The sequence below is a fragment of the Daldinia loculata genome (assembly GCF_022478755.1).
Source record: "Daldinia loculata strain CBS 113971 unplaced genomic scaffold F4817scaffold_34, whole genome shotgun sequence".
In the NCBI taxonomy this organism is placed as follows: domain Eukaryota; kingdom Fungi; phylum Ascomycota; class Sordariomycetes; order Xylariales; family Hypoxylaceae; genus Daldinia; species Daldinia loculata.
Genome location: NW_026054888.1, coordinates 384,790 through 394,422, shown reverse-complemented (window position 1 = coordinate 394,422; position 9,633 = coordinate 384,790). Strand labels below are relative to the sequence as shown.

The 9,633-nt window shown below is 46.2% G+C and overlaps 3 protein-coding genes across 3 annotated transcripts; 1 reads left to right on the top strand and 2 right to left on the bottom strand.

The window, feature by feature from the left end:
* Window positions 1-2,267: 2,267 nt before the first annotated feature.
* F4817DRAFT_359681 (FAD/NAD(P)-binding domain-containing protein) lies at window positions 2,268-4,476 on the bottom strand (the record flags this gene model as incomplete). The annotated part of the gene is made up of 2 exons (XM_049306192.1): window positions 2,268-2,304; window positions 3,209-4,476. 2 exons carry the CDS (start codon window positions 4,474-4,476, stop codon window positions 2,268-2,270), a joined length of 1,305 nt encoding a protein of 434 aa, XP_049157834.1.
* Window positions 4,477-4,787: 311 nt separating this feature from the next.
* On the bottom strand, window positions 4,788-7,586 carry F4817DRAFT_341868 (uncharacterized protein). The gene is made up of 2 exons (XM_049303822.1): window positions 6,824-7,586; window positions 4,788-6,770 (listed from the first exon to the last, which is right to left on the bottom strand). The coding sequence occupies exons 1-2, from the start codon at window positions 7,460-7,462 to the stop codon at window positions 5,124-5,126; spliced, it is 2,286 nt and encodes a 761-aa protein (XP_049157833.1). The 5' UTR covers window positions 7,463-7,586; the 3' UTR covers window positions 4,788-5,123.
* A 264-nt stretch (window positions 7,587-7,850) lies between these two features.
* Window positions 7,851-9,611, top strand: F4817DRAFT_341866 (putative glutathione S-transferase). The gene is made up of 4 exons (XM_049303821.1): window positions 7,851-8,761; window positions 8,831-9,032; window positions 9,184-9,310; window positions 9,373-9,611. The coding sequence occupies exons 1-4, from the start codon at window positions 8,369-8,371 to the stop codon at window positions 9,476-9,478; spliced, it is 828 nt and encodes a 275-aa protein (XP_049157832.1). The 5' UTR covers window positions 7,851-8,368; the 3' UTR covers window positions 9,479-9,611.
* Window positions 9,612-9,633: the final 22 nt, after the last annotated feature.

Here is a 9,633-nt window from a genome sequence, read left to right as displayed (position 1 = left end):
ATAGATAGCCATTGCATCGTCATTTAAATTGAATTGAATTGAACATGAAGCTGTAACAGAGATGTGGTGTAAGGATAAGGATAAGGATAAGGATAAGGATATTGCCAAACAGGCGGTGTAAAATTTAGCCAATAGAAGGGCGCGCATCTTAAAAAGAGTAAGAGGCCGCCCCGTACCTAAGTACCTATCATCCCAGAGACCTGTAATCCGTACGTACACGTGATACCCTTTGAGACGACTGTTTTTAAAAGACTTTAAATATTTTAACAACAATACATCGTATAAGCATGCAACCTGGATAATTATTTTCGCTTCAATTGAGGCTATAAAATGATACCAATTATAATGTTGTAATTGCTGTGATTGTAAAGTTATTTGAATGTATAAGTAGAGATTAAAATAAGCATACCTTTTTAAGGCATATTATATATAACGTTATAATGTATGTATTTAGAAAAGATAATCCTTTTTTCCCATACAAAAGTGCGAAGTACCGTAATAATTCGAGCTAATTGCGCTAACCTGTGGCTGACTACCCTTTTAAGCTAAGCTCACGGATTTTTTTCATTTTGGCACAGTACCTTGTCTGGTCAACCGTACACGCAAGGGCGGCTGTCAAGGGCTGTTATGTGTAGGTAGGTACATATCGCACGAATAAGAGTCTTTAATTGAAAGTTTAGTTAAAGCTATGAAAGCTACCTAAGGTAACGAGAGAAAGAAAGGCGAGGAAGCCAGGAAAAACGGAAACCGTTGGTATATGCCAAACTGGTTGCTCATAATCTTCATCGTCGTCCTCGAATCTCTCCAGCCCCACCCCCCCCAATGTCCTAATGGTGTAGAATAGAACAAGGCGCAAAAACTACTATATGATTGGCTAATAGCAAAATGTCGATGCAAGTGACTGGATCCGCCCAGACTTCTGCACGCCTCCTCACAACTTTACTATGTCACACTGCCTAATGCCGTAGCATTCCATTTAAGTGACATGCTAGTACGGAAACTCTTGGCCGACGAGGCTCTCGCTTAGTCTCCATAACCTTTCAGCTTCGATTGATCTAGTTGCCCAAGGTCTCACTGTGTCAACCCAGGGGTCAGCCACCCGACAGCTTACAAGATAAGCACCATTGTGAGCTTCTACCATTAGCCAAGTATTTTATATTTTAAATTACAAAGGTGGTAATTACCTGTAACGTCGGGATCAAAGGCCGCATATACGTGTGCATTCAGGCCAACCTCCGGTGAGCAACTCTGACAGAGCTCGCGTAATGCCAATCATGAAAGCTGCCCCTATTCCTCGGTGATGTACTTCGTAGACTCAAAAAATCAAATACCACAGGGATCTTTTGCAGCTCAAAGTTATGCATTAAGGAGCGAGGAACTCTTTGGTAGATGCATATATATGTTTTATGGGTAATAGTAAGGGTGTAAGCCCTCGTTCTGGGGTTAGTCTAATAACGGCCCCGGGTCGGGATCGAGACGGGAACCTGACGCGGAGCCGCTAGGGGAGTACAGAATCCTCGAAGCCCGATAATGAAATATGATAAACTACCTAGCCTTAATGCCAGGAATTCTCCTTATATATTGCTCGATATGGTCGCTTTACCAATTTACTTGAATCTCTTCTCTTGAGAAATACCCCTACCCCTTTGGTCTCCTAGAGTTTACTACTTTTGGAAACTCCGCCGCTATTCATGTAGGAGCTTCAAGAAAAGCCCCCGCTTGGGATCGGAACATCGGGCAGCATATCCACGCAGGTATTATTCTCTCGTCGCGTCCTTAAGATGCTGGATATAATGTTAGCAATAGAGAAAACCTGACAAGTTCTGAAATGTCTATAGGAGACCAATCATAAGCAAGGACTGTTAATATTGCCCCTTTAGGACATAGAAAGCTTTATTTTCACCTTGATTGGCTAGTATCGGACCGAAAAGGCGCTACGTTTTTACATATGTAGTAATAAATTCAGAGCGTCATCTCCAATACGACCAATGACGGCTCCAGCTAAGCTAAAGGCGGAGTAACTCCATTCTATGTAAAGATCATCTTCTCGCACTATCTTTAGCGTAATACTCCAGTTTAATCTATAAATCAAATCGATTAGGTATATAAGGTAGGTATTCATGATTCAACATTGATACCCAGATAGCTTTCCATAAAGGTCCTTGCTAGCGAAATATTTACCCTACGATTAATCTTAGTATATCATGTCGTCCAAAGTCCTCCGTCGCCGCGACCAAACTGCCGGTAGTGGACTCCGAGCAGTCCTTTCAGCTCAGGAAAAGGCCGCCTCGGCATCCCCAATTCCTAGCCCACCCGAGGACGTAAGTTCAAACCTACAAGCTTCTCGGCAAGTTAGTTTCTTCACTAACATACCCCGTAGGCAGAAGCAGTAAAAGCCACCTGCGACTCTTTCCTCCTCGAGTCATTCACCGCAGAAGACGCCTGGGAGCTCGGGCATCTGCTCTATGCGCGGCTACTCCCATTCTCTGCCCAGAAACCCACGTTGATCTCCATCGCGCTAGCCAACGGCCAGGTGCTGTTCCAGAGCGCCGTTGGTTCCGGTACCGCGCTGGACAATGAGATTTGGGTGCAGAGGAAGAGGAATACCGTGCTAAGATTTGGCGCGAGCACTTGGTTCCAGCACTGCAAGTATGCGGGCGATGAGGAGGCTTTCCGGGTTAAGTTTGGGATGAGCCCCGAGCAGGCGGAGAAATATGCGATTCATGGCGGAGGAGTACCCAGTAAGTGAACATCCATTCCTGTCTTATTAATTTACTTGAAATAAAATATTAACCTTTGACGCTACAGTTCGAGTCAAGGGAGTCGAGGGTATCGTTGCAGTTGTCGTGGTTTCCGGGCTGAAGCAGCACGAGGATCATGGTGTTATTGTCGATGTCATCAACAGCAACTGGGAATAATAGCGTCAATATCAAACTCTCGAAAGTCAAGTATCGAAATAATGAGGTGAAAATTATATTGAAATATGTCTAAATTCATTAAAAGTATTGCTTGTCAAGTAAAAAGCCTTCTGGTGAACGACAATTGACAATGACGACCATTTACCAGTACTATGAATACCACTTATTTCCAAAGTCGTACTCATATCTAATGGATAGGTAGTTTATTGAATATATTCCAAATATTTGATATTCAGTTATTTGGTTGTATCAATTTCCAAACTCACGACTTACCAAAACCCCCTTTTCACTTCCGCAGAATCTCCTCATACTCCGGGAGATCCCACTTAACCCCTTCCTTCAGAAACGCCTGCGCGATGATATTCAACCTGAAGAAAGCCGCAACCCCCGCGACGAAATTCATAACGCCGATCCCAAACGGCGTCGTCGGCATCATGTCGCCCGCAATACCCTTGCCGTCACCAATGTCCTTCTGCACCTGCTCCATGAAAGGGCGGAACGTCTCATCGTAGGCCTTGAGCGCAGCCATGATGCCGTCCTTATTATTGTCTAGCTCACCGGCGCTGTTCTTGCAGTGCCTACCGATTTCTCCAGCAAGTACGTATGCGCCTACGATAGCGGATGTAGTTCCCATCCCCGTATTCGCAGTGGGGCAGTACGCGGCGTCCCCGACGAGGGCTACGCGCCCGCGGGACCAGGAGTCTAGCTTGACGAGGCCCATATGTTCAAGGTAAAAGTCTTCGGATTCCTTCATATCCTGTACGAGTTCCTCGGCCTCCCACCCTGCGTCTTTGAAGATCTCCGCCATCGCCTCCTTTTCTTCCTTGACGTCTCCCCGGGGGGCATTCTTCAATCGTTCGGAATCGCTCTTGCAGGTGAGATATACCTGGATTTTATCCGGGCTATGTCTTCTGGTCATGATAGCTCGTCTTCCGGTGGCGGCGTATGCTGTCGCGAGATATCCTTCTCCTTCTTTAATCGGCTTGTCCATCGTGAAGTACGCTACGTAGATTCCGCGGAGCGGGTAGAGTCCCTCCGAGTCGGACCCGAGCATCATCCTACGTGTTCGTGAATTCTGTCCATCCGCGCCGACAAGCAGGTCAAACCGATCTTTCTTGCCATCCGTAAGCTTAACTTCCACCCCATCGTCATTCTGCTCAAAGCTTTCCACCGATGTCCCAAATACATACTTGGTCCGATCCTTAGAGTGGTCGTATAAGAGGCGACATAGATCGCCTCTCATGATCTCATAGTCGGTCGTGAAGCTCTGCAGTCCTTTGCCGGACTTATTCGCCGGGAAGAGGGCTCGCCGTTTACCCGCGTGGTTGACTATCTGTAAGCCTTGTTCTGGAGCCATCCTTGTCCGGAAATCCTTCTCGAGACCCATGCGCTTCATGACTTCGATCCCGTGACCTCGTAGATCTAATTGAAGCCCGGTAGTTCGCAGTGTGGGAAACCATTCGAGAACCGTAACTTCATGGCCGATCTTCGAGAGCCAGAAAGCGAGGGCGCCACCGGCGATACCTCCGCCGTTAATTAAGACCTTCATTCTTGCCATGATCTCGGTAGGTATTTCGTGAAGTGGTTGCGCGGATGGCGAAGAAATGCTATATATACAAGATGTCTAGTTTCGAATTCAAAGTATCGCGGACTTATACTTTAGTAGGAACCATCGGATGCAAGCGCATCGTGTTAAATATTTCGAATGCTGCCTCTTAATTCTCGCAGTACTTTGCTGCCGTGGCGGCCGGTTATCTCCGTCATCTCCTGTCTCGGCCGAGCGAACGTAGCACACCGACGAACATATAACTAGACCGGCTGTAAGAGACCGCGGGAAAGTCGTATTAAGTATAAATTATGCAGAGACTGGTCGCATTCGTACCAACCCAGCGTCGGAATTTATTCTCCCTCGTGCCTCGTGTTTCCTACTGTGTACACTGACACAGCATGAGTCGTTATTGGGCTCGTTTCTTCCTTGATTTTACATGTGGACACTATTATAAGCCAATATTAGTTTATATAAAGTACAAGCATGTTACTACATAGGCCTCTTCTTACTCAATCGCATACGGAAGAAGGGAAGAAGGAATCTGAACGGGCTAAATTCAAGAAAGGCTAGAGGCGTGTTAGAGAGGCAAGTACGCCATGGCATAACGATGCTACAAAAAGGTAGTTATACGATATACATGTAGGTAAGTCAAAGTATCAAGCAAAGCCCGAATCAGTCATCAGAAACTCCAAATCGAAATCGAAATCCATCCCATACCCACCGTCCAGACTGTTTGGCGTCAAGCCAACATTACTAGGACGCGGCGAAGGAGTGCTACCCGCTTGTTCCTCCAGCAAACTAACGCATAGTTCAAGACTGTCTTTTCCACTCTGTGCAATCCTGAGGTCGCACGGAACTCCTTCCTCTGTGGCTTCCACCTGAGCCATGATCATGCTGAGGAACATGGGCCCCTTAACGTTGGTCTCGCCTTGCCGAACCCGTTCTAATGATAACAAGATCATATCTTTTACGGCTTTCTTCAGATTTTCAACATCCTGAGAATTACGTCGGTGTATCCCGTCGGTACGTCGTGCCTCAACTTGGGAGACAAGCTCGCGAGTAATGACAGTCATTGCGTACCTGAATCCCTCTCTAAACATACCCCCACCAATAGCCATAAGACGAGAAAACCCCTCGTCGGGCTCAGGGGAAATAAGGGTCATAGCTGAGTCTAGCGTAACCTTGAGCGAGTAGTAAAATAGGGGATTCGCTCGCGCCTCACCGGCGAATGGGCAATGAAGGGGGATTAAGAATCTCCGCACCAGGTGGTCAAGTAGATTTCGATGGAATGATGTCACACCTGCCCTCTCATTATCTCTCATGAAGCTACTATACGAGCGATATTTGTCGGTAAGCTCTGAGCTTAAAGCAAGAGCATCCATGTAAGCAAGTTCGGAATGCAAGCCGTTTAGAAGCTGTAGAATTCGAAGACGTATTGGTACTAAGTCAAGTAAGATAAGTTGTAGTGATGTTGAGGTATAGATGTTCCTTGGGTGTGACTGGAGTGTCGTAGTCGTCTCATCTATCTCATCATCGTTGCTATTTGACGGCGCTTCGGTGTCAAAGTCATCAAAAGAGATTCTAGGAGGCATTGCAGAGTCTAAAGATGATTGTACAGCTATCTCAAGTATGGTGGCCCATAGTCTCCTGCGGAGTTCGGCTTGTAGGATGGGCATTCCTGGGAGATGCTTGGGGTCGCGGTGTAAGCCTATTTGCATTGCCATATGCATAAGTGATCCCGATGACACCCAGACCAGATCGCCGCCAATTGAAAATATCTGTCGTGCTAGAATAGTTAAGCAGTAAATTTGGATTCCAGTAATATCCAAACGATCTTTTTCTAGTGGCCCGGAGAGCCATGTCTGGGCGGCATATACCCATTGGGGAACTATATTACGGAACCCGGGATCACTGTCTATATGGTTAGATAGGCTCGACCCTATCCCAATTACAAGGAGGGTCTTAAGGCGTAAGCTGGTCGTGACGCTTTCTGGACAGTCCCAAAGTCTCCGATATTCGGACCAAAAAGTAGGGGCATGTATTATTCTATACGTCGATTCGAATGATTGGAAATATGAAGTTGCCATAGCATCCGCTACCTCCCTCTCGGGAGGTACAAGATCAAAATCGGGGTATGAGAGCCATCTGCTAGGCCTTCCCAGCTTGATACTTCTTGCTATGTTTTTACATTTCTGGAGAAGAGTCCATATCTGGGCATAGAGGGCCCCCTTTTCAGTGTCTTGAGGCAAGGTCCCCTTGGCAGTGTTGGCAGCTGCAACATAGCAGGCAATTAGAGGTGCAAACTTGTGATGTGGTTAGTAAGATGCCATATAGATGAAAGAAATGTGTTTTCTACCTCCGTGGCTGTACCTATCCTAAGACTCCAGCCTAAGATTCTTGTTTTATTAAAAATTATTTGGGAGTCCTGCAGTCCTAGCTGGCGCGCAAGTATATCCCGGCCATTTTCAGATAGCCCATTCATGGGACTAGATACCGAAGACTTGGCAGGAGTGTTCTGTCCCCGTTGAAGGATACCTACGAGACCTGGTTCAGCTTCCGGGGCGGATATATGTGGTTGAAGGTTGCTAGGGTCAAGGCCGAGAACAATCGTCCCTGGTCTATCGTTCTGTCCTCTTATGGACGACGATCTTGTTGCAGTTCCTGCCGGTAATGGTGTTACCTGAGGACCGGAGCGGTTGGTATCATGTTCCGTAATTGGCCTATTGGTGCCAAGCTCCTGAGTCTGGGTTACTGAGGGTGAAGGTACATGGCTTGACGGGCTTGACGGGCTTGACGTCCCTGCCGGCGAGATACCGGGCCTCAGCGGTAGTTGGCTAACAGGTTCATCGCTATAGACCCTATAGATGCATTTTAACTTGGCAGAGATACAATGTGCACATGGCTCGTTCCGGTTACACTTGATCTTGCGGCGCCGGCACTCGAGGCAAGATAAGGCCGGCCTTCGACGTCGGCGTTGTCGTCGCTCTGATAGCATGGCAACTGTAATATTTCGGCCGTATGATCAACGTGATCTCCGTAAAAGGGCACGTACATAAGTAAATCGCATAATGTAGTGCAAGATTGTAGATGTTGTTCCTAATTAGAAGCGTAAATGTCTTAGGTCCGGATTGTTCGGATATCAGAGGAAAATGCCGAAGCGCTTATAGCCGTTGACCCACTAGTCAAGGGAAGTTATGGCATACTATTGGCCAATTTGTTCATTTAAAACCGCTTAGCTCCGTTGTCGATATTTCGATTCGCCTCTCCTTAGGTACATAACAGCATGATTAAAAACGAAAACGCCAAGACAACGTGGAGGCCCCGTAATACGCTAGTAAGGGTGCGTGCAGTCTCGCGCCAAAGATAGAAAATATCCTATTTAATTTGGAGAATCCCAACACGCATAACCTTCTCCCGTGCCGGCATCATGACCTTGTCCGAAATGTGCGAGTTAGCCCGCCTCTGACTAATGAATGCGGATCAGCTTTTCAAGTTAGTCAATAGTGTCTTTTCTGCAGTGATTCGCCTTTGCGAAGTACGTGTTAGTTCATTTATAATTCTTGAAAACGGAGAATATCGTGTAATTTTCGATGGAGTCTTTAAATATACAGCATCTGCGCCGCACGCTCGCTACAGTCGAAGTGACGAACTTCGCGAATGCCACCTAGAGCTGCCAGTATTTATTTCAGCTGATTATCCTACGGGGCTTGGAATATTAATATTACTCGATATCCCTTTTCTTCATCATAATCAATAGACACTATTCTTAAAATCAACGTTACCACTACTATTGAAAAATCCATCGGTATACCATTAACATATTCTATATCCATATTAAACTACGCCGGAGTCAGCAATTCTACTTCAGTCAATTACCTGATACTTATCTCATTTCGTCACCATGGTTACCCAGAGCGTCAATGTAAACCCGAACATAACCATCTTCCGTGGATTTAGAGACACCAGAAATCATGTATGGTCCCCGTACGTAAACAAATTAGAAGCGCGATTGCGCTTTGCGAGCGTGCGGTATGAGATAGGAGTAGGTTCACTTAAAACGGCGCCTAGGGGCAAGGTACCATACATAGAATGCCGCGATCTATCTACTACCTCTTCGTCCGGAAAGGGGGAAGGCTCCCAGCCAAAAGTACAACTGGGCGACTCTACCCTTATCATCAAGACCCTGACTGAGTGGGGTGTCCTTCCAGATCTAGACAGAGCGCTGGATCCGTCGAAGAGGTTACAAGACATGGCGCTGGTAGCTCTACTGGAGAATAAGTTATCCTTCTACCAAGTAAGTTTCTTTTCATCTTATCTTTCGTATGACTCATATAAGATATATGATTTACTGACTGTTCGATAGACTTGGGAGCGTTGGATCCAGAATTACTACACCATGAGAGACCATGTTCTATGGCCGATCCCATACCCGATCCGCATCGTCGTGGGTTTATTAGCTTACCGCGCCAACGCCACGATGTTGAATGGTCAAGGTACTGGTCGGTTTACCAAGGAGGAAATCGAGCAGTCCATGTATGAGATCTGGGAAGCAATTAGTGCGCAACGTGAGTAACTTTTTAGAACTTCTTATCATCCCATTGATTTTGTTGGGATGTGGCCGAGGAGTGCTGGAACTCTCAACTCCGGTTCAACAGCCAATTTAACCCCTCTTTCACGCCTAATTAAGAAATAAAGGCACTAATCTTTATGGTATAGTTGTGACGTCGCGATCCAGTAGTAAAGGCGGCAACGAAGAGCCGTTTTGGGTACTGGGCGGAGAAGAACCGACAGAGGCGGATGCGTGTCTGTTTGGCTTTATTGTATCTGCTTGGATATGTACTGCGTGAGTGAACAGTGACTTATCTCCTAGTTCGAGCATATACTAATTATGATACTTCACTACAGCGGACCCAAATCTCATGACACGATCAAAAGCTTCCCCGTCCTCCTTGACTACGCGGGACGCATTCACGACCGGTATTTCCCAGATTATGAGAAATGGACTGTATAATGAAGCTAGGTGTGTAGATTGGTATGATGCAAGGTTCAAACATAGGAGGTAGTGACGGGAGGAAGCTGTTCAAAGATAAAATTGAAATGTCATAGAATTTATTTTATTGCAATAAACTTGGAAACTCAAAAGACAGAACCGGAAAAAAAAACTAA